The sequence below is a fragment of the Haliaeetus albicilla genome, chromosome 14 (assembly GCF_947461875.1).
Source record: "Haliaeetus albicilla chromosome 14, bHalAlb1.1, whole genome shotgun sequence".
Classification (NCBI taxonomy): domain Eukaryota; kingdom Metazoa; phylum Chordata; class Aves; order Accipitriformes; family Accipitridae; genus Haliaeetus; species Haliaeetus albicilla.
The window spans coordinates 2,658,597-2,683,465 of NC_091496.1; the positions used below are offsets into that span (position 1 = coordinate 2,658,597).

Here is a 24,869-nt window from a genome sequence, read left to right on the forward strand (position 1 = left end):
AAAGTATTATCTGAAACACAAGCAGCAAAAATTCAAAGCTTTCTGCTCAGATCATCTGGCTCTATTTTTATCTTCCCAGTTCCTAAAGAGTTAGTTATTCTCAAAACTAATTAAGATCAATGTACAGCTTTCAAGCACATGTTCTAAGAAGCAAATGGAACATTCAATTGTTTATTGCACTTTAAAAAAAAAAAAAAAAAATCAACAAAACAAAACCAAACCCCCCCATATTGTTATGCACTGAAATTTCTCCTTCTAGAAAAAGCTGTTTGGGTTTGGGTTTTTTTTTTTATTTGGTGGGGTTTGTCAGGTGGTTTTTTTAATGGCCTTTCTGACACTTCATATTTGCAGTCAGACAACCTGGAAATTCTGTCCTCGATAAATGCCACTTTCACAGTGATTGAACTCTACAGGTGAATAACAAAGGCGAGTTTCAGTGTTATGCACTCAGAGCCCATTAACTTCAGGCAGCCCCACTCCAGTAAAACCTCACTTAACCATGAATTATCTAGACAGAGCGCAGCAGAAAGTCATAGAATCACAGAATGGTTTGGGTTGGAGGGGGCCTTGAAGACCATCTAGTTCCAACCCCCCTGCCATGGGCAGGGACACCTTCCACTACACCAGGTTGCTCCAAGCCCCATCCAACCTGGCCTTGAACACTGCCAGGGATTTGGCATCTACCACCGCTCTGAGCAACCTGTTCCAGTGCCTCACCACCCTCAAAGTGAAGAGCTTCTTCCTTACACCTAATCTAAATATGTTCTTTTTCAGTTATAAGCCCTTACCCCTTGTCCTATCACTACCTGCCCTTGTCAAAAGCCCCTCCCCATCTTTCTTGTAGGCTCCCTTTAGGTACTGGAAGGCTGCTAGAAGGTCTCCCCGGAGCCTTCTCTTCTCCAGGCTGAACAACCCCAACTCTCTCAGCCTGTACTCACAGCAGAGGTGCTCCAGCCCTCTGATCATCTTCATGGCCTCCTCTGGACTCGCTCCAACAGGTCCATGGCCTTCTGATGTTGGGGGTCGCAGAGCTGGACGCAGTACTGCAGGGGGGTCTCACCAGAGCGGAGCAGAGGGGCAGAATCCCCTCCCTCGACCTGCTGGTCACGCTGCTTTTGATGCAGCCCAGGGTACGGTTGGCTTTCTGGCCTGCGAGAGCACATTGCTGGGTCATGATGAGCTTCTCGTCAACCAACACCCCCAAGTCCTTCTCCACAAGGCTACTCTCAATCCACTCAGCGCCCAGCGTGTATTTGTGCTTGGGATTGCGCCGACCCATGTGCAGGACCTTGCACTTGGCCTTGTTGAACTTCAGGAGGTTCGCACAGTCCCACCTCTCAAGCCTGTCGAGGTCCCTCTGGATGACATCCCTTCCCTCCAGCGTGTCGACCGCACCACACAGCTTGGTGTGGTCGGCAGACTTGCTGAGGGTGCGCTCAATCCCACTGTCCATGTCGCCAAAAAAGATGTTACACAGCGCCGGTCCCAGTACCGACCCCTGAGGAACCCCACTCATCACTGCTCTCCACTCGGACATCGAGCCGTTGACCGCAACTCTTTGAGGGCGACCATCCAGCCAATTCCTTATCCACCGAGTGGTCCATCCGTCAAATCCATGTCTCTCCAATTTAGAGACAAGGATGTCGTGCAGGACAGTGTCACTTTGCACAAGTCCAGGTAGATGATGTCAGCTGCTCTTCCCTTATCTACCAACACTCTAACCCCGTCATAGAAGGCCACCAAATGCGTCAGGCACGATTTGCCCTTAGTGAAGCCATGTTGGCTGTCACCAGTCACCTCCTTACTTTCCACGTACCCTAGCATAGTTTCCAGGAGGATCTGCTCCGTGATCTTGCCAGGCACAGAGTGGCTGACTGGGCTGTTGTTCCCCAGGTCTTCCTTTTTTCCCTTTTTAAAAATGGGGTTTATGTTTCCCCTTTTCCAGCTTTAATGTTCAGAACAGTTTGGGTCTGGAATGCAGCCAAGGGCTCAATTCAAGTTCATGGAAGTCAAGGTAAAGTTTCCAATTGGTTTAGGTGGCAACAAGTATAAACATTCTGTTTACAACAAAGAAAAGAAACCAAATATTTTTCACTTCTGTAGTTTTACTTGCAGACAGATGATTTAAGTCCTGGCAACAAGCTAGCTATAAAGCATCACCCCAGATTATATTTCAGAATACAAAAACATGAGATTAAAACACTTGTCTAATTTGTGTGCTGGATAACCTACCACAGAACAGTAGCATAAGCAACTAAAATGAAGCAGAAATGTCTATGAAGAATGCACAAAATTAAAAATACACTACAAATAGATCTAACAATGGAACTGTTATGAGAAAAATGTTGACAAGCTTGTTTTTCACCCTACTATTCTGGAAAAAATCAGTTCTTAAAACTCATTTTCAGCAAATAACCACATTGTCATCACAAAGGCTTTGTTCTCCAGAAGCAGGAAGATTAAGAGTTACAAGAGATGGATAGAAAAGAAAGGGAAGCAGAAAGTGAATAGGAAGAGCAGTAATAATGACAACAGCTCTGCTGACTACTTGGAAACACAAGCAGAAGTAGTTTACAATTGGCTTTAAATAAAGTCCAAGTATCCATCTGGGCCATGTTAATACTACGGTCAACTATCTCAAGAAACAGTAAGGTTAGAAAGGGACTGGAAAATCCCCATGGTGGGTCAGCCGAGAGCACAGCCAATGCCACTTGCAGCCAAGAAAAATAAGGTGAGCACTGAGAGCAAGACTAGAAAGAAAGAAGACTCTTTTAATTTAATTCATAAGAGGACTAGATCTAACATTGGCAAAGTTTAAATCAAGACCAGAATTTTATGCCCCCACTCAGCTAGTAACACACCATCACTTGTATTATGCAAGAGACCCAAATGTATGATAAAAATACTTTCAGCTTTGAAGATCAGAGATTTATTTACTGGTGTATCATCAACTCATCACTCAACTTGGGCATACCATTTCAACTAGTTGTTCTTAACCTTTTCTCATTTCAAACCCTGATATGCAAAAGGAGCTAGATGAGTGGGAGACAGGCTGCACAAAGCAGTAACAGGTCAGAGTACAACACAAATACTGCTCTGCAAAAAAAGTATTGCTGTTCTTCAAGTTAGTAGTGACTCCTCCAGTTAGAGAACCTTAATTTAGAAGAAAAACCCTTATTTTTGGTTTCTATTTTTTATTGTGGATGCTGCTCCTCTGCTTACAGTATAAAGAACTAATCAAGAAAAAGGTGCATTCTAAAAAGAAACCTAAGTGTTGGGGGTTGAGTGTATTTATATTGCTAGCACCATTCCTAGACATAAAAAGCTTTTCACATTTTAAAAGGTAACTGTCTCCCTGTCTTGAATACTAAACTTTAAAAAAAATAGGGACTTTGTATTTAAATTGTATCTATTATTTTTCCACTCATTTTTTTACAGATTTATCTGGAGTCCTCAGACAGCAGACAGAAGCCCTTCACTTCTAATAATTGGTACCACTTTTTAGGATTTTAATTTTATTACTTTGAACAATTAGTAGAAAAACCATACGAGCTACAACATTTCCACATTGGTTTTAGTATTTTCAGTACATTATAGCAACTTTTGGATTTTTTCAGTTCACCAGCAGTGTTCTGAATGCTCACTTCAAAAGAAGCAGCGCTGGGAAATTAAACAACTCTACATTTAAAGAAGCAGTATAAACCACTCTGTTGTCTAATGCTAGAATAACAGAACTTCTCTGGCTGCTATCTTCTACCACATTCATCTCTGCTTTACAGAACTTGTTGTACATTAAAATTAAAAGGCATTTGAGCCCTCTTATATGGCACCTGCCATTAAGGATAACGGTGAGGCCAAAGGCTATCCACACCTACCAAAGAGTGATCTCAAATGCAAACTGCACAATGCCCATATACTAGGATGAGAAATAATTGTAGCAGCTCAGAAGCACACTGTGGTCACTGAGTAAACACTGATGTCTAAGGGCAGCAAGCACAGACTTCAACATTTTATGTCAGAGCAAGTCAAAGAATTCTGGAAGTCTGGAATCAGCATTCATAGCGTTACTAGAATAATACACTGATCCAACTTGGAAGGGACTTCTAGGTTTCTAGTCCAAACCCCCGCTCAAAGTAGGGCTAACTTCAATGTTAGATCAGGCTGCTCAGGGCCTCTAGTCAAAGTTTGAAAATCTGCAAGCATGGAGATTCACTGTCTCTCTGGTCTCTTGCTCCTGGTGTTTAACACCTCATGGGGAAGAATTTTCTCCTTTTGTCCAGCCAGTGTCTTCCACAGAAACCGGTGATGGTTGCCTCTCATTCATTCACTGTGCACTTCTGAGAGAAGTCTGGCTCCATTTTTCCCTCTACCTCTTTCAGATGGTCACAGACAGCAAAAAACCACTCTTTTCTGCAGGCTGAACAAACCCAATTACTGCAGCATCTTCTTATATGTTGTGTGCTGCTAAAGCCCCACCACCCTGGGCGCTCTCCACTGGACTCGCTCCCGTACGTTTCCTTTCCCATACAAGAAAAGGTATGTACCTTTCTTGTAGAGGGGCCCCCAAAACTCCGTGTGGTACTCCAGATGCAGCCTCACAAGCGCACAGTCACTTGCCTTGATCTGCTGGCTATGATCCTGCAAATATAGGAGTGGGGACATCCAAATAATGGGACACAGCGTGATTCAGCACAACACAGTGTTATCAAAAAGTCCGAGGGAACCGAACCTTGTTTTTCCTGTCATTGCCACCCTGCACATACACTGAACTGAGGGTGCAATTAATACACTGCCCCTGCTTTTTGCTCCTTTTCCTTGCTCTGGTAGGTGTGTTGGATAATGAGGATTAAAGATGCTATGAAACATGAAAGGGTATCGCATTTAATTAGATTTTCTCCCCTTTCTCTTCTCCCTTCAGCTTCGACTGTATTTCCCAAGTAGTTACCTGGGTTTTAACACTCCTATTACCTACTGTGTGCTATTCATACTTACAAAAGGACTAATGTATATAGAGGGGAAGAGTTAACACTACAAGACTCTGGTTAAGACTGATAATGGAATAGCAGCCTTTTTCAGAGAACCTGAAAATTAGATGTACAGAAGAGAACTACAAGAGGTTCAAGGGTCCAGAAAAAGCACCTGAGGGTCCTTCAAGCCTCTTTCTTACACCCACCTGGCTTAGCTAACTGGAAATGAGTAAGTGATTTTTTTTTTTTTTTCTGAGAGTGGGAGGTTAGAGGTAGATAATGGCATTGTGTTTGAGTACCTAGACACAAAGATAATTATAGGTAAGAGAACTCCCCAACATGTTTTCTTTTGGCAGGGGTTGGGGTGCAGAGAGAAGCTACAGCAAGAGAAAACAGCTGGATGGTGAATCAACAGACAAAAATTATGTTATTCTTCTTTAAAAAGCTGATTTACCATGAGCGAATAGTACCAAAAGAAATGGTAGGTAATCCCCACCACCATGTCTTTTTACTCTTTTTTTTTTTTTTTTTTTAAATCCCTGAAAGAAATGTCTCTCTCCCATTGAAAGCTACACTTAAATAAATACAGAACAACTGTATTTAGTCAAATAATAATTAAAATATCAGTCTGGATTAAAATAGAATTTGGCTTAGATAATCTGATGGTTATTTCTGGTGTTAAAGTCTACTTATCTATATCTACTTATTATTGTACTTATTATTACCTAGAGTAGTAAGTAGTGACCCTTTAGAAAATAAGGATCAATTAAATAAGCCTGAAAAAAGAGCTCTGCTTTGTATGAGCTAAAAATTGCAAGTTTATAGAAAATAACTGTGGCACCAGAACCACTATGCAGCTTGTTTAAAGGTCACAGTCAGTTTATAGCAGGGCTTAATTGCCTTAAAAAGAAAATGTAGCTAAACATTTGCCTATCATAACGTCCAATCTGGAAGGTTTTAATTTAGTGTTTTACAACAAACTAGAACCTAAGTACTAGCAAGATATTTGTTAAAATTCTTCTTTCTTTCCTTACTTTGGCCAAAGTTTTCCAATCTGCTTGCAGTTAAGCCTCCATAGTCCCTTAAAAGGGTTTTCAACAGTATTTTAGCTTTCCAAAAAGCCTTGTAAAATAGATGTCAAAAGCAAAAAGAGGAAATTTTTTTTAAATTCTAGACCTCCACAATCCTGGAAGTCTATGAGCAGTAAAAAAAAAAAAGAAAACCACCAACTAGGTGCTTCTTCAGGGCAAAGAAACAGAATAATGGTTGTTCGAACTAGAAAACCAAATGCTTTCCGGCTGGGATACCAGCCTATTCTGAGTTCAGACAACAGACAGGAAAACATGAACAAACAACTGAGAAAGGTTAAAAGAAAACAATGTGGTAGGTCACAATTTGAAGAAAAAAAAAAAAGTCATACACAAACACAGTATGACAAAAGGAAAAAAGCTGAACCCTCTGAATAAAACAGCAAATAAACAGCAGCAACCCAGAAAGTTTCAGCTGCCTTGCTGGATGAATAAAGACAATGCTGACATTTAAAAGGAGGAGAATTGATCTACTGCTTTTACAAGGAACTTGCTTTCAAAAGGTACAGGAAAGGAAAATGACTAAAAAATGGCTTAAATGTGTGTAGCCAGATCTAAACAAGTTCACTGAATTCAATTTGCACCTGACTTGTGTGAGATAAGGATCTAACCTGAAAAGTTTGCTTAAGAAACAGGAAAGTACTCACACTCCGGCTGTTGGGACTTCGCACCAGGCAAAAAGGCAGATTATCTACAAATTATGGTCTCTATTCAAAGAATTTAACATGATAAATTCAAGAGCGGATGATGCATTAGAGAACTGATCCTTCAACCTTCTAGCACTGCAAATACATCTAAGGGATGCTGAATTACACGACAAGGAATTTTCCAGTGGGCTGTTTTGGTTTGGGGTGGCACATGGCACCCCTGTTCCAACAAATTTAAAGAAACCAGCAACTGCAAGCGGCTGGAGACACACTCTTGGAGGGGGACCACTCTGAGGGACTGTGGCATGGGGGTAACCCACGCTGGAGTGGGGACAGCCTCAACAGGACTGCAGTTTGGGGGTAATCCACCTTGGAGCAGGCACTCTAAGGAAAAGCATAGCAGAGGAAAACCTGAAGAACCAAAGTCCTGCAGAGGAAACCAGTAAGAAGCAGAGTAGCAGAAAGAAACCCTCACAGATGACACCAACTTTCTGTGCCATCCATTCTCAGCAGAGGGAGTCCAACAGATTGAGCATACGCCATCGAAAAAATAAGTTGAGAAAGGGAGGGGAGTGAAGGGATTGGACTTAAATTGCACCTGGAGTAGAGTGAGAAAACATGTTTACTTAAGTGTTTTTTGAGGTGTTCTTTTTTTTTCCCACCTCAAAACCCAAATCACTGATCAGAATTTTGTGTTAACTAGCAATAAATTAAGCAAGAGTTCCCAACGTCAAGGCTGTTTTGCCTGCAAAATTCCCACATTTTCCATGGATGATGGACAGAATCACAGTATCACAGAACGGTTCAGGCTGGCAGGGACCTCTGGAGGTCATCTGGTCCAACCTCCCTGCTCAAGCCGGGGGCACCCAGAGCCAGTTGCCCACGACCGTATCCAGATGGCTTTTGAATATCTCCAAGGACGGAGATGCCACAATCTCCCTGGACAACCTGTGCCAGTGCTCAGTCACCCTCCCAGTAAAAAAGCATTTCCTGATGTTCAGAGGGAACCTCCCGTGTTTCAGTTTGTACCCATTGCCTCCTGTCCTGTCACTGGGCACCGCTGCACAGAGCCTGGCTCCGTCCTTTTGCACCTTCCTTCCAGCTATTTATACACATTGATAAGACCCCTCTTGAGCCTTCTCCTCTCCAGGCTGAACAGTCCCAGCTCCCTCAGCTTTTTGTCATAGGACAGATGTTCCAGTCCCTTCATCACCCTTGTGGAAGGGGCTAACATCCAGAAAGCAGAAGACTGTTGAGTACTTTGAGCTTCCACTGCTGAAAACACGTAATGAGTAACTGATTAAGCCTGCTTTTAAACTGCATTTATATTTTTTAATTAGAAGCTTGACGTAAGTCTTATCAAGTAAGCCTGTATTTCATCTGTAAATTTGTTCACTATTTTAGTTGCAATGTGAATCAAGATGAAGCTGAAAAGTTCTGCCTTTGAAAGTGGGACATCCAAATAATGGGACACATGGAAAACTGGCACTCAGGCTGCACTTAAACCCAAATATTGGGAATTGTCTGCTACCAAACAGCCACAGGCCAGCGTACAGCATAGTGTGAATTGGTATCAAGACAAACCAGTGAACGTGAGCGAGCTAAGATGACCCTGAACTTAAAGAACACCCAGATGGTCCCAAAGCAGGGAGCCTTTAGCTAAAAAGCATGGAAAATATGAAAAGCACACAGATCAAAGATAGCTATTCCCGACTGTCTCCTTCTCCTTATAAAAAAAGGAAAATGAGAAAAGGTACACAGGATGTGAAGATTAATGAGTAGCTGTAAAACACTGATGATGAACAGTACCGCGTGTTGATTAACATACTGGAAATTAAGATGATGGAAGAAATTGCTACCAATTTTGTTCACCTTTAAACAGTCTTGTAAGAATTAACAAGCTAAAAGCAAACAAAGAGCCATAAAAGACTGAGGACTAAAAAAGACAATTCCTTTGCAATATTTTGGAAATAGCTGAGGTCACTCTCCTACTTGAGATAAAAGGATTTGCAGACCAAATGATGCAAAAGGGGTAGAAGTTTGAAAGATTAGCTTGAAAGATTCTGAGCTACACACACACACAAAAGTGCTCAGGTTGCAAGAAAGGAGCTCATCCTGAGATAAGTAGTCAGTGTAAGCTTATTTGATGGGGGAAGGACAAGGAAAATGTACATATGGGAACAGGTTAAAAGGGTTACTTTTTGTTTGTGGCATTTGTTTTCTCTTAAACATAGCACCTTATATTAAGATTCCACCAGCACAATCATCAACATTACTGAAATGCAGCCACTTCAACAAAAGGAGGCAACAAGCAGCCGGCGTATGGCAGAGTGCCGAACAGTAAGAAAGTATATATAAAGGCTAAGGAGTAACACAATTCTTTTTTAATGCTTTAACAGAGCAGAAGAGTGTTTTCCAGAGAATCAAATTCCAGCAAGCTGAACTCCACAATTTTGCTTTCTAAATCAATCATCGCATCTAGACTTACCTTTTTTTTCTTTTTTTTTTCCCCCTAAAAGGAAATTTCAATGTTATCAGTTACAAGTATGGAGAAGGTCTATTAGATGACACAGCTGTTTCCCTACCCCTATAGTACTGCCTTAATTAAGTTATATTTTACAAAATTACTTTTCTATCTCTTGCTGATAAGACTACTGCTCCCACTTTATGAAAACGTCAAAACAAACCTGTTATAAACACATTAACACAAAGCGCAAATGTCCTTTAGTTTTCTTAAGTGTTTAAATGGCAAGGACCCAGTCTAACTTACTGTTTTCCTCTACAAACTTTAAAATATTTATAAAATTATGTTCCTCACTTGCTGTCCTTTACTCCAGCTACATAAATTTAATTCTTTCAAATTTGCCTTAGTCCTGTCACTCATCAATCATTCTACTTCCTCCTCCACTCGCTGTAATTCATCAATGTCTTTCTAGTAATAGTGCTGAAACTGAAAGCAGTGCTAAAGGAACAGAGTGGTTAAAAATCATGAAAAAGGATTATCCAACTGCTCACTTGGACATTAACACAAAACATGAGCAATTTCAACTACAGGATGGTCAAATGACTTCCCTGAAATAGGAAAGTCAGAGTATCTATCAGCATCAGAGAATTGCTTGAGACCTTTTCCATTACAGTGACAACTCGGTGGACATGAGACATGTATTGCCCCAGTACCTGTGATAGTTGTGTGCCTTGAACCCTCAGTAGCTTCTGGGCAATCAGATGAAGTTAGCAAATCAAAAGATTCAGTATTATCCACAAGAAACACATCAGACAGGTCAGCTACAGAAGTCATTGCCAAAGGACAGTGTTGAAGCTGAAAGTTTAAATAGGTGCAAAAAGTGACAGGCACAAATTCAAGGAAGAAACACCTATAGAGTGCTATTCAACACAAAAGACATCAGTTTTTTCCGTCAAAAGCTGCATATTACCAAGAGCTGGAAGTTCACAGAGCGGTTTGGGAAAGGACTGCTATTGCTTGCTCTGTCCTCACTCTCCCTTCTAAACACCCTCTGCATCAGACACAGTATTGGCCTAAGACCACCTTTGGTCTGACCTTGTACAGACATCTATATTAAATCTCACTGAAGCACTGTCACGGACTACCAATACAGTTGTAGGTATTGTGAAGGCAGCAAAAATAAGAAGAAAGGCTTTTCCTTCCAGTTTTCATTTCCATAATTTTTTGTCTCTTGATTTAATGCATCCTCATTTAGTCTTAATAGCCATTAAGAAAAGCGTGTTTTTTCAGGACCATCTCTGTCCCAAAGGTCTTCTCTCTATATGAATGATGTATAGAACAATGAGGTTCTAATGCATTGAAGTAAAACATCACGATTTTCCTTTCAATGCAAACCTGCAGTTTCCCAAATTGATTCTCTTGCTGTCTTCAAGATGGCATTTAAAATTTTTTATGCTCCCCGTGTCCCATATCTCTGTTGTTAAAGGAATCTCTAAGTCCTTTCAATTAGCTCCTCAGCTATTAATTTACTAACTTTTCTTTATTATAGAATTCATAAATTCACAAGAGGTAATATTAAACTGTAGCACAAGACAACCATTGCCGCCTCCTTAAACAGGCACACTCTCCATACATCTTCATTTATGAGCTGTTCAGCATAAGTCTTCCTCTAAGTCTACATGACAAATGTTTCTTCTACCACACAATTTTGAAGGTTACTTGGTAGCATTATGCCAACTTTACCAGACATAAATCAGTTTACTTCAGTGGAGTACTTCTGGGTTAAATTCACCCCAAATGTTGCAAGTGCTTTACTAAAAACTAAATTTATTACACCTTCTCACTCACCACTCACTAGCTTTAAAGCTGCATTTTTTAAAATGCCATCAGATTTATCTAGTTTATTTTATATTGTCCCATAACTCAATCTATCGTCAACAATTTCTCTTGGTGTTTGTTCCAATATTTTACTATGAACAGAATTATGTCTGTACAATCCAGAGTTTAAAAAAGAATTCATGGAAAGACCAGTGATTACTGGAAAAACAACAACTGTATTCAAAGATGAAGTGATGAAAATGTGAATGTCTCACAGAAAAACGTCCACAGCATACCTTAATAATAAAAATAACCAACAGTATAAATACCAAAAGAAATACTAACCTGAAGGTATGTAATAACACCAGGTTCATGAGTTAAAAAAGGAAGCAAATGTAAACTAATCCACAAAACTCTCAAGCTGTTCGGAGTACTCCCAAGGAAGGATGCATCATTAAATGGCAGGAGCAATTGCCTTAAGCAAAGAACTTTTCATCACTGCATCTACACTATAATAAGGAAGGATTAAATTTAATGTTCAGAAATGCCCATTCCCAAAAGCACAGACCATCATGTTACAGGTGCCACTCCTGTTCATTAAAGACAGCATATTGTGTAACTGCAGCTTACTTTCACCATAAAAAGATGCTAGACACCTCTACTCCACCTTCATTACAGCATGTTTTCTTATTTAATAAACTTTCATCAGCTTAAATGAATGGTTGTTATTAGTAGAGCTAACAGCCACAGGATAATACTCTAGAGAGATATCAATGCTTGTTGATGCATTAACTAAGAGCGGAGGGGCTGAGGTCAAGCACGTGTCAATGCAAATGAAGCAGTATTAGGCACTAAGAGTTTAATGCAATAGTCTTCCTCAGATAATGGAAATTACAGGATAAAAAGAAGGAGATAAAGTTACTGATAAGTATATAACAGAAAAAATGATAAGAAGTTTCAAAGGGAAAGAAACACTCTACTTTCTAACATCTTTAAACCTAGCCTAGCAAGTTGGTCTAAAAAAAAAAAAATCAGAAAAGAGAATTTTAAAAGAAAAAAAAGAGAAAGATGCAGAAAAGAGGTGAAAGTTCTAACAATATGTAGCATGACTGCTTCTCATATAAGGAACTCAGAAGTACTCTAACAAACTTAATTAGTTAAGCTTTACAATGCTCCTTGAAGGCAGACAAGTAATACTAATAAACCCTAGCACCTGAGTAAAAGTACAGTATTTTAAATGAACGAGCAGCAGACAGAAGAAAGCTCATAATTTCCATGCTTATTTATGTGTGAATCACTAGAACATATCCTATGCATACATCAACTTAATAAAAACAAAGCTGCCGCCTTCTCTTCCATACCTCAACCATACAGAAATCATGATGTTTGCTAATCATTAAAAACTAAGGCAAAACAGTTCCTTTAAGTATAAACTGATATACCTCAGTAGGTAATCTGAAATGAGATACAACCCTTGAGATGTCAGCTTCTCAATGCTGTTTTCTAAAAGGCTTTGTAATCAATAAGGTCAACAATGACAAGACACAATGTTAGCAGAGGAAAGACTTCAAGGCCAGAAGTACTGAGAAAATATTACTATTTTTGTAATTCAGAAGAAAAAGAATTTCAAGCAGGACCAAAATTTAGATTTTGTAATAAAAGCATGTCTGTAGAATCCCAAACCAACAAAAGTCTCTTATTTCCACTTATGCCATTAATTCCAAAATATAAAACTGTTCCACAGCAGTACCTGAATCCCAGCTCTGCAATAAGAAATGCGGAAACAAAATAAAAGACTGTTTTTATTGATTTTCATTGTTCCAGCTGAAAGGCAGACAGTAAATAAAATGCATACCGAGAACTGTGTTGCAATTTTTTTTTTTTTTTAATTTAATTATTCCAGACTACTTACAGTCTAAGAAGTCTGCTCACTACACGGTACTTTTAATTGAAAGACTCTCCTTGTACCGTACTGAGGAAAGCCACAGGTAGCAGCTACATGCAAGTAACAAATATTAAAACTCCCAACCGTGCCCAGGGCTACAAACATCCAATGTTTTCTGGGAAGACATTAATCACTCCAAATGCCTTCAAGGAGGATTAACATGAAGTGCATAGAAAGGTAGGGGACACTTATCACATAGGAGACTTTCATTATGGGACGAGAGAGAAGAGGCCAAATATGCCCATGTGTACACACACACAGAGCAATATCCTCTCTTTGCTCCTTAGGAAACTTTTCAGTATTTTAAGCTCCTTGTTTGACTCCCACTTCCCAGAGCAAGTGAGGTTCCTGTTCTCATACACTGTTCTCCAAAATATCTGTACCCATTCTTAGTCTCTCCTCTATTTCCTTTTCCTATGCCACCTCTCCCTTCCAATGGCCTCAGTAGCTTTATGATTATCTCTGCGCAGCATTTCCCCTACTAAAATGTCTTTGACTTCTGCCCACATTCTCACCAAGTAACCCAGTTGTGTTGTAAAGCCGTGCAGTTAAAAAAAAAAAAAAGGAATGTAAAATGCTTTGGCATGCAGACAATGGAGCTGGTCAGCATCTCCAGTTCAGATTGGTATATTCCTGACATAAAGGTTAGATTTCACAACAAAGTAATGCTCTTCAGAAAAAATAACTCAATACAGATCTTACAGTCTATGGAGCTGAGCAAAAATACATTTAATGCATCATAAGGATGCCAGTGGTGAAGTCAGTATGCTTTCACTCTGCTGCATCAGCACAATTGAAAATGACCTAATTTACCTGCAAACCAATCTCCTCTCCTGTACAGCTGGATGCCACGCCAAGTACATTTAATTGAATACAACAACAGTAACAGCCACTAGCTCGACTCTAGAAACTGAACAAACTGGCAACAATGCAAATTTGCAGTAAGAAAGCGGTCAGCTCTGAGAAAAGCCTGATATTATTATCCACTTCAGAAAGCAGAGCAGTAGACATATATTATTCTTTCCCTGACATACGGAAACTGAAATAGAAGTCCTTAACATTGAAAAAGAAAGAAAAGTAGGTGTTGGAGCATTCCCTGGCCTACTTCTTGAGAAACAAATTACTGTCATTTCAGCTTTGTATTTCTTGGGACAAAGACACAGAGGCTAAAGGAGAAGGATGTGCTCATGAGTAAAACACATATACACATCAGTTCCTAGCTCTGTCACACAAGGAAGTGTGAAGTTAAACTTAAGTGAAGACTAGTCAGAGGGCTTCATATTTCCTTCTTTCCATCTTCATACTTCCCTCCTGTCATCCTCCTAACAAGAAAGAAATTCAACTGGAAATAGCAGTTATCCTCACTCTTATCCTACGGATGTATTTCTGCAGTTTCATGATGTTTTGTTACCTGACACAATGCCACCCCAAAGGAACTGTACTGCACTGATAAATCAAGTTCAGAGTAAGTTGTGCTGGTTTGGGCTGGGATAAACTTAATTTTCTTCATAGTAGTTGGCATGGGGCTGTGTTTTGGATTTGTGCTGGGAACAGGGTTGATAACCCAGGGATGTTTTAGTTACTGCTGAGCAGTGCTTACCCAGAACCAAGGGCTTTTCTGCTTCTCACCCCAACCGACCCAAGGGATATTCCAGACCAAGGGACGTCATGCTCAGCATATAGAGCTGGGGGAAGAAGAAGGAAGGGGGAGATGTTGGGAGTGATGGTGTTTGTCTTCCCAAGTCACCGTCAGGTGTGCTGGAGCCCTGCTGTCCTGGAGATGGCTGAACACCTGCCTGCGCATGGGAAGTGGGGAATGGATTCCTCGGTTTGCTTTGCTTGTGCACGTGGCTTTTGCTTTACCGATTAAACTGTCTTTATCTCAACCCACAAGTTTTCTCACTTTTACCCTTCCAATTCTCTCCCCTATCCTGACGTGGGGGCAGTAAGCGAGCAGCTGTGTGGTGCTTAGCTGCCGGCTGGAGTGAAACACAGAGCTTCATGGTCTATTGGAATTAAAAGATTTTTTTAAAAAACCCTATATACTTTGACAAAGTGGTATTAGTTCATTAAAATTGCAAAGCTAGACACATAAAAGCCAGGAAATGCAAAGAAAGTAGCCTAAGCAATTTTCATTTAATCGTATTATGATATGACCTTTAATTACTTGATTCAACAACATTTCTTCCTTCAACTGTTTTCAGCATTTCATCTCTTAGATTATTTAAACAAATGGAAAATATTAATTTCTCCCTCTGAGTACCTCATGGGTCAACAGTGGAGCCAGAACAATTAGATCAACACCACAGACCTCTACAATACTTGAGTTAAGTAACTGCTAGGCAGAGCGTACCGCCCTTCAATACCCAGTCCAGTGCTGGGGGAGACTAGACACGGAACCGCTTCCTCCCAGCAAGAATCCTTCTGTCCTTGCCCACTGCTGCCCATCCTGCTGCGTGCCCTCTGCTTCAGGCTCTGGCTTGGCAACAGTTTTGTGTAGCACATCTAAAACATCTCTTCCAGAAGAAGTTGGATTCCTGCCTTCCAGCATCCAAGCTCATGCTTCCAGGCCAAGTGGTAGCTATAGCCCCAACCCCAGCTTGCCTCTGCCGCCAGCTCTGCTGCTCTCCCTTTTGGAGACTGCCCACTGCCTTTTCACAGGAAGCTCCTTCTGTGTCAGAATTCTCCTCTTAGCACCTGATCATAGAATCATTTAGGTTGGAAAAGACCTTGAAGATCTTCGAGTCCAACTGTTAACCTAACACTGCCAAGTCCACCACGAGCCCACATCCCTACGTGCCATGTCTACACGTCTTTTAAATACCTCCAGGCATGGTGACTCCACCACTTCCCTGGGCAGCCCGTTCCAATGCTTGACAACCCTTTCAGTGAAGAAATTTTTCCTAATATCCAAGCTAAACTTGCCCTGGTGCAACTTGAGGCCATTCCCTCTTGTCCTGTCACTTGTTACTTGGGAAAAGAGACTGGCACCCACCTCACTACAACCTCCTTTCAGGAAGTTGTAGAGCATGTTAAGGTCTCCCCGAGCCTCCTTTTTATGTTTTATGTTAAGCAGAATATACACACATATGCGTGCACATGCCGCAATTGCCACATAAATGTGAATGTTACCTTTAGCAACGAAGTGTGTGAAAAAACAGATCCTTTACAGAAAAAGGTACAAACTCATATTTAAAAAAAAAATCATATACAGAAATTGAAAACACCTAAAATGTATTGTATCTGTTCCAGACCCTCCTAATTTCTCCAAAGCTTCACAATTCAAAGGACCTTGGAACTAGGTTCTTTTAAAACAAACTGTAAGGTGCAATTACAGAACAGCAAACTTGATCCTACCAGCTCCGTTCACCAGAGCGTGCGTTATCAAGATGCTGGAGGAACACAGAACATGAATACATGATATCTGAAGCTCGTCTGTGCTACTCTAGATGGATACAGAATCAGAAACAAAAGAGCTGCCACTTAAAATTTTTAACTTCATACAAATGTAAGCTGTCACAAAATACCTTTGCATTGTGTTCATACTACTGGGAAAAGCTGCCACTCTTTTATTAACAATTCTTCCCAGCATTACTCAGTCATTGCGCATTAGAACCAGCTGGAGAGTTTTGAGTGATAATGAAACCTGTAACAAGCCATCTTCAGCCGTCTTTTCCAAACAATAAGGGAATTAAAATTTCAATTTAAATGCAGAGGTTTGAAACATGCTTCAGCGGCAAAATTACTTCAATTAATGTGAGTGGAATACAAAGAACAGACTGCAGAAATGTGATGCGGCAACCAGAAATTATGCCATTAGAATGCTTGCATCAACCTAACACGATGACTGCAAAGGTCTAATTTCGACTGTACGTATCACAAGGCTACAGGCAACAATATTAATCAGTGCTCCAATTTCAATGTGAGGGATACAAGCTCCTTGTCAGATCACTTTGGGCTTTTTATAAGCCATGAGCATCTGTTTACCTTGAGGAATGAAACAAAAGGACAGAGAGATCTATATACACTCTGCATCCCTGACGGTTTAGTAATTATTTTACATAATATTCATATCATATAAAAGGAGAAAGGAATTATCCTGCAGCCAGTGAGCGATTACAACATCACAGCCTTGCAGAGGCAGCGTTAACAGAAGATGGCAAAAGCCAATGAGCCTACAGCGATTTTTGTCTATGAAAAAGCTCCAAATGCAGGTAGGTTACTATTTATTTTTTACAGGTACACTTGTCTTCAAATGAGAACTGCAAGTGTCAATGAACAGCTGAAATAGTGTGTTTAATTTTCACTTGAGTTTTCTTTGCATTTCTTGATATATTTTTAAAAAAAACCCCAACCTTAACAGCTGCTTTTTGTATCATTATCACTTGATTTCTTAGAAAAGATACTCTATTCTGGAAAAAAAACCAAAAACAAAAAACAACCAACCAACAAAAAAACAGCACAGTATAATACAGAAGTCCATACTTCAGTGAGGTGTAATATCGGCTCTATCTCATAGCCTTAGGCAACGTTACCTACATCCACACATATGTGTATGTATATAAGTGTATATATGAAATAACTGCATACACAATATATTGCAAACCAATAAGATATCACAAATACACATATTGCAAACCATTTCTAAAGCATATTATATGATAAATCCTAAGTATTGTTATTTTCTTCTTACACTTCTTATCTTATATTCCAGATAGGAAATTAATTACTTTTCTGGAACTTCTTTCTGAAAATAACTTTTCTGAATTTAAAAAGAAAAAAAAAAAAAAACACACCAAGGAAACTGGCAAGTCCATCAGTAAAAGAAAGCATTTTTCAATTGATACTGACATTAACAGTGAATACTGTGTTTTTCCCCCTCCACTGGCTACCCCTAATCTACATCTACTTCTTCATCTCCCATAACTGAAAATACCAGACGAACACCACACTCCAATTTCCTGTGTTAGAAACCTGACAAACATTTTGGCAAAACCTGACTGCACTCTTCACATATATGCTGCCTCAAGTCATTGCATTGCTGATCTGTTTTCAGGAATTCTAATAGGTTTTACATAACATTTTATGAAGTATCATAAAAATTCCACCCTACATTACTTAACAGAAATAGCTGCATTACCCATCCCAGACGGCTTACAACATGGTGGGAAAAGACACAAGACAACAGTTCATATTAGAAGCACAGTGAGACTCTAAGGAGAATAAGATTGTGAGGGTTCCTGGAAGATGGTTTTCAAAAAGGAAAAAAGGGAAAATTGTGACAAGATTATAGAAGATGATTTCACCAAGTGTGACATGAAAACAGAACATAAGCAACCGAAAAAAAAATGAGGAAGGTGACGGCAGAGTGAAATCAGACAAGAGGATGTGACGGCAACAACAAAAATCCAGACAGTGTTACACATGCCGTCAGAGAAAGGGATGACAAGACTGACATCTAACTGTTGAAAATGTTTCAGCGGGAACAAGGTAAGTTTTAGACAGTCGTGTTTAAGGTAAAATGAGATAAAACGGAAAGAAGGAAATTAAAGTTCATGTCTGGGCTCTAGGAATATGAGGTGACAATACTAGGATTCCAGCTCTTTATCCTGTTGAATAACGACTTATTAAAAAGAAGTGAAGAGCTACAGCTAAGAGAAATACAAAGGACAGTAAAGTTGAAAAAAACAATAACAAAGGAAGGCAATGAAAAGACTTCCTTAAAGGCGTTCTCTGGCAAACACAAAGAGGAATATGAGCAGACATAATTCTTTTGCCTTCATTTTTGAATCACAGACTGCTTAAGGTCAGAAAGGACCTCTAAAGAATATCTAATCCACCCCCCTGCTCAAGCATGGTCACCTAGAGCCAGTTGCCCAGGACCACATCCACTCTGGTTTTGAAAATTTTGCATGGATGGGGACTCCACCACCTCTCTGGGCAACCTGTTCCAGTGTTCAACCATCGTTACAGTAAAAAAGTGTCTTCTTATGTTCAGACATATTTCTTATGTTTCAGTCATATGTGTCCATTGCCTCTTCTCCTGTCACTGGGCACCACTGAAAAAAGTCTGGCTCTGTTTTCTTTGCACCCTCCCATCAGACATTTATAACCATTGAAAGGATCTCCCTGAGGTTTCTCTTCAAGTGAAGCAGTCCCAGCTCTCTCAGCCTCGCCTTACACGTGAGATGCTCCTGTGCCTTAACCATCTTTGTGATCCTTCACTGGACTCGATCCAGTAACTCCCTCTCTCTCTCTTACTGGACTCAGCACTCCACATGTCAGGACTGAGTAGAAGTAAAAAATCACCTCCCTTGTAAAGTTTTTAATTACTGGTAGAAAACAGTTCCAGGAAAGAAAGGACTGGAGCCTGGTGAGGAAGTGTGCTTGTTAAGTTTAGAAACAAAGACAGAAAAAGACTCTTATTAAAGAAGGCCAGGCAACTTCTACCTCCACCGCAAGACTGGAATTGAAAGGTATGCTTATAAAAGAGATGGAACTGAAAAGGAAAAACACTTCAAGGGAAGGAGAAAAAAGATGAAAAAAAGAGCTGGAAATAAGTAGAAAGGACCAAGGGCCATGGTAAAAGACGTAAAGGAAGACAATGAGAGGCAAACACACCTAAATGGTGAAAGACAGTCTCCCCTCTGAATAATGGCCAAAGTTGTAAGTGTGTTCTGGGAGATGAAATAGGAGAGAAACAAGATAGTTCTTCTATAACTGTATTGGGTTTGGGTCGCAAGGTTTTGGTAGCGGGGAGGTTACAGGGGGGGCTTCTGTGAGAAGCTGCTGTGAGAAGCTGCTGGAAGCTTCCCCCATGTCCGACAGAGCCAAGGCCAGCCGGCTCCAAGGTGGACCCACCGCTGGCTAAGGCCGAGCCCATCAGCGATGGTGGTAGCACCTCTGGGAGAACATATTTAAGAAGGGAAAAAAGTTGCAGCAGGCACAGAAACGGCAGCCAGAGAGAAGAGTGAGAACATGTAAGACAAACAACCCTGCAGACCCCCAGGTCAGTGCAGAAGGAGGGGAGGAGATGCTCCAGGCGCCGGAGCAGAGATTCCCCTGCAGCCCGTGGGGAAGACCACGGTGAGGCAGGCTGTCCCCCTGCAGCCCAGGGAGGTCCATGGGGGAGCAGATCTCCACCTGCAGCCCGGGGAGAGACGACCCCAGGCCGGAGCAGGGGGATGCCCGAAGGAGGCTGGGACCCCATGGGAAGCCCAGGCTGGAGCAGGTTTGCTGGCAGGACTTGTGACCCCGTGGGGGACCCACGCTGGAGCAGGCTGTGCCTGAAGGACTGCAGCCCGGGGAAGGGACCCACGCTGGAGCAGCTCGTGAAGAACTGCAGCCCGTGGGAAGGACCCACGCTGGAGAAGTTAATGGAGGACTGTCTCCCATGAGAGGGACCCCACGCCGGAGCAGAGGAAGAGTGTGATGAGTCCTGCCTCTGAAGAGGATGAAGCAGCAGAGACAACGAGTGATGAACTGACTGTAACCCCCATTCCCCATCCCCCTGCACTGCTGCGAGGGGGTAGGTAGACAATCCAGGAGTGAAGCTGTGCCTGGGAAGACGGGAGTGGTGGAGGGAATGTGTTTTGAGATTTGATTTTATTTCTCATTACCCTACTCTGGTTGACTGGCAATAAATTAAGCTAGTTTTCCCCAAGTTGAGTCTGTTTTGCCCATGACGGTAATTGGTTGAGTGATCTCTCCTGTCCTTATCTCGACCCACAAGACCTTTGTTACATTTTCTCTCCCCTGTCCAGCTGAGGAGGGGGGGAGTGATAGAACGGTTTTGGTGGGCACCTGGCATTCAGCCAGAATTAACGCACCACAATAACACATATTGTTTTGAAATAATTGTTAAGATATAAAGAAAGAAGATGATACAGGTTGCAAAAGCAGAAGGAAATCCTTTGTGCAGATAAATGGGTAAAGAACTAGATGGTTACAGAAATCACCAGGGTCAGGACACGTAAACAGACAGCTCTGAAAGACAAGAGCTAACCAAACAGGATGAGAGACTGTAACCCTAAGTCCAGTCAGGAAGGATCAAAACAAAACCAAACAGAAATTCCCGTACAAGAAAGCAGCAAATGACCAAAGAAACTAAGCAATAAAAAAAATTTAAAAAAAGGCAAATAATAGCACAGACGGCAGATCTGTCTGCAGGTGATCAGACAGCTGACCAGCATGTTTCTGCTAGATACTGGCCCAGCACAAGGTACTGCATCTTACCAGCATGTCTGTTGCATTGAGGTAGTGCTTGCTGGCCATGCACTGTTCCAGCTTCTGAGGCACTTGCTTGATGTTCTCTATCTCATCCAGCAAATTCAGGACATGTTTGTGCTCAATCCCTTCAATCCACAGCTTGCGCAACTCATCCCGCTTGCAATGCAGCAGCATCTTGCATGACAGCAGATTCTCCTTCACCTAAAAGCAACATGTCAAAAGATTAACTAATCTGTCCCTGTAACTGGCACTTCTAACATAGATCAGCCCTTTTCCAAATTTATTTTATTAGGAATTCCAAAAATATCACAAGACTATAAGCAAACCAAAGTTCCTTAAAATTTCTGGTTATTCCTTTGGCTGAAGGGAAACATAAAGCACATACAAACTGGAACTGCCTTCATAGTGAAATGGGGTTTAGTACAAGTTTTGTACCACTAGTGAAAATTTAACTTAAGTATCATAATGTGAACAAACACAGCATCCTATTAACCATGACCAAAGACTTATTTGCATGTTTTCTAAAAATCAATTCAGTATTTTGGCATACAGCAAGAATCCAATTTTCAGTGAAAGCAAATAAGCCACTACTAATTTTTCCACTGTAAACATTTTCCATCTGCCTATTAAATCTTTTGGCACGTCTCCTCCTTTCTTCAAGTTTGGTGTCAATTTCTTGAAACATGACTATCTAAGAGTACAACCATTTTCCTAATATCTTGAGCAATACAAATTTTTTTTTTGTACGAGATGTGGTTTCATTGGAACAAATAGCAGTTAAGATACAGGTCAATACAGCATTTCCATTATTTATCAAGGCCATTACATCACCTAGAAAAACACCTTGGTGTTTGCTATTCTGTTTGTTTTCAAGCCTCATGCCATCCTCTCTAAGTAGCAAAGTCTCTACTATTCTACCCCATTCAGGAAACATCAAGATGTTTCCTTCTCCATTCTTTCTGATCAAACACACAGCCTGCATTCCCTGCTTTCAGGTTCTCCCAATATCTTCTAGTAACGTCAATATAACCTAGCTTTTCTTGCATAATGCAAATCAATAATACATATTAAAATGTGGAAGCAATTAGCAACGCAGCTTCACACATTGCTTTCACACCACTCTTGTTTTTGTGATAAGTTATGAATACTTAGGGTCCAACCTTTTCTCAGGCTGAACTCTCACTGAATTACACATGAAGAAAGACTCTCAGAAGTAGGCCCTTCAATTTATTTTTAAATAATGAGCCTTCAAAGCACTCCAGAAATCCCACTTCAGCTGCACATTCTCCTACCTTGTCCATCTAAAGGCAGTTTAAAAAAAATATAGAAGCGAAACACATAGATGGACCAAAATACAGACAAACAGCAAATAACAATAGCTACATAAAACAGCCTCAATCCAGAGTCAGAAGAGACTAAGATTTCAATACAGTAACACTGCACTCCACAATGTCCTTCTGAAAGGAACAACATCAAAAAATCCTCAGCCAAGAGAAAAGCTAATGTAAGAGTGTCATAACTTGCTGCAAAAGCAGAGGGAAACTAAAATGCATAGAGTTCATTTCAGACTTAATCCCTGTTCAATACCTTAATTTAAAATGTTTCACTGACCTAGCACACCATCATCAGTGGACTGCTGTTACATAGAGCCAAATTAGGTCAGTACAACAATCATGGGGCTGGAAGGAATCTCACAAGACATTCCGACTCCTGTCCTTGCAAGAAAGGAGATCAACTGTATCTACATTTGGGAGCAGGGAAAGGAGCGAACAGCAAATCTTTAAGGAAGAACTACCCTTTGGTAGACCCAATTGTTTCTGCTTCATAATTCAGTTTTACAGTGGTAACACCTCTAAAGCTACATTCAAAACCAAGCCTTTCCCAGCAGGAATTCATACAAGAACTGACTACAAAAGGTAGATGCACAGAGGGATCTGGACTATCTATCACTTCCACAATTCCTAATGCAAGTAAACACCTGTACCTTCATCCACCTTCCTCAAGAGGGGAACATCAAAAGACAGGCTGATAGTGTAATACAGATTGATGACAAACCAGACCTGGGGCCTCCCATGAGATCAGGTCAAAGCTACTTCAATACATATTGACCAAAACTAATAAGAAAACTTAAATATCAAAAGGTCCTTCACCCTTACAGTCATTCTTCTAGGTGGGACCAAAAGGTCACACCCCTATATGTTTGGTTTGACCTCTGCAAAGCTTAGTATACTGCGTGAAAATAGGCCACTGGCTACAGTTTATTTCAAATTTAGTGCAATTGATCTCTGCTTTCAAAGTGCTGAGCTTTGTACATAAATCCTAGAATGAACTCTTACCCTTGGAAAGCATCTGAATGGCCTCATTTTCTTTGAAAATGCTAAATGAATTTTAAAAGCCAGAAGGGTCAGTACATAGTCCCAGAAGGGTAAAAGCCTACTGCTCCTAAAGCACTGCTGTGAAAGGTTTTAAGATGAGACCTCCACAGAGCCAGGAAAATAAAATGGAATAAATTTGGTGCCTAGTTTGCAAAGTTTAGGTATAGCAAACTACACAGGAAGTAAAAGATAGGACAGGAGACCAAAGAACTAATCTATCGCTGCAGGGAGAGAGCAGATGGAACAAGTCCACAACAAAGAGTGCCAGAGTTATTTACTGGCGTGCTACTGAAGTGTGAGCACTCAAAATACAGAGAGATACGGGGGCACAGAGTTCATGTACATTCACACAACAGAACTGAATTTGGAAATAGCACCAAAATTCAGATTCTCTGAGCGAAAAGCAAGCTGATGAATCACCCAGACTATTTAGGAGGAGGTTGAAGGCCAACATATCAAAACATGAACAGATTAGATGGAAGGGTGTAAGCTTAGCAGCCCTTAAGACTTCAAAAACCTGATAGCAACATGCCCAGGCAATAAATGAACAGGGGGCACCGCAAAGCTTTGCACTATATATCCACTTCTCATTTTGCTTTTTAATTACTTGTGTTCTCAAACAACAGAGAGATCCTATGGAAAACACACTGCTAGTAAGACATAGTGTGGGACCGCTGTATTAGGACTGGGTGGTCCACTCCTAACCATGACACAGAGCAACTTGAAAAATCAGACCTAGTTCAGAATTAGTCGGTACAGTGCTTTCTCAATTCATTTTTTAGTTCAGTTCAGGATGATGACAAGTAGCTGGAAAAAGGGAGAGAGAAATAAAAGGCTAAAATGGGAGCTTACAACACTACCAGTGAAAGGACAGTACGCAGGAAAAAGGTACAGGAGTTGCACAGATTTGTACACAGAGTACACGCTATCAAGCGGATGCAAACACAGAAACACGTGCAAAGCTAGACTTCACCTGTTTGATCTTGTTGCGCGAGTTGGTGATGCGCTCTGTGATGCTCTGGTATGTGCGGATCGCAGTGGTGAGCTCAGTGTAGTGCTGGACAATGAGCTCATCCAAATCCCGGTCACATTTCTCATAAGCTTCTTCCAGGCGGCCTTTCTCAGTCTCTCGGTCCTCAACATCATCACTGGTAGATAAAGTCCTAAGGACAAAAAGATTACCGAAATAGGGTTATTTTGAAATTATCTATAAGGACAAGAAGCCTTTGCCTAAAAAAATGCACTACCTACCACAAACCAGTCACTCTGGTTTATTTAAGAGTATTTTCATTGACAACAAGCAGGACACAAGAAAGGTTAGTAGTTGACAGCTTTT

At 40.8% G+C, this 24,869-nt stretch overlaps 1 protein-coding gene across 1 annotated transcript in view; it reads right to left on the reverse strand.

Moving 5' to 3' along the window:
- EXOC4 (exocyst complex component 4) overlaps positions 1–24,869 on the reverse strand; it is a 408,465-nt gene that overhangs the window by 364,543 nt on the left and 19,053 nt on the right. Inside the window, exons 2-3 of the mRNA XM_069801534.1 lie at positions 24,507–24,696; positions 21,165–21,359 (exon numbers count right to left, since the gene is read on the reverse strand). Coding sequence (XP_069657635.1) covers positions 21,165–21,359; positions 24,507–24,696 — 385 coding nt within the window. The remainder of the gene's footprint in view (positions 1–21,164; positions 21,360–24,506; positions 24,697–24,869) is intronic.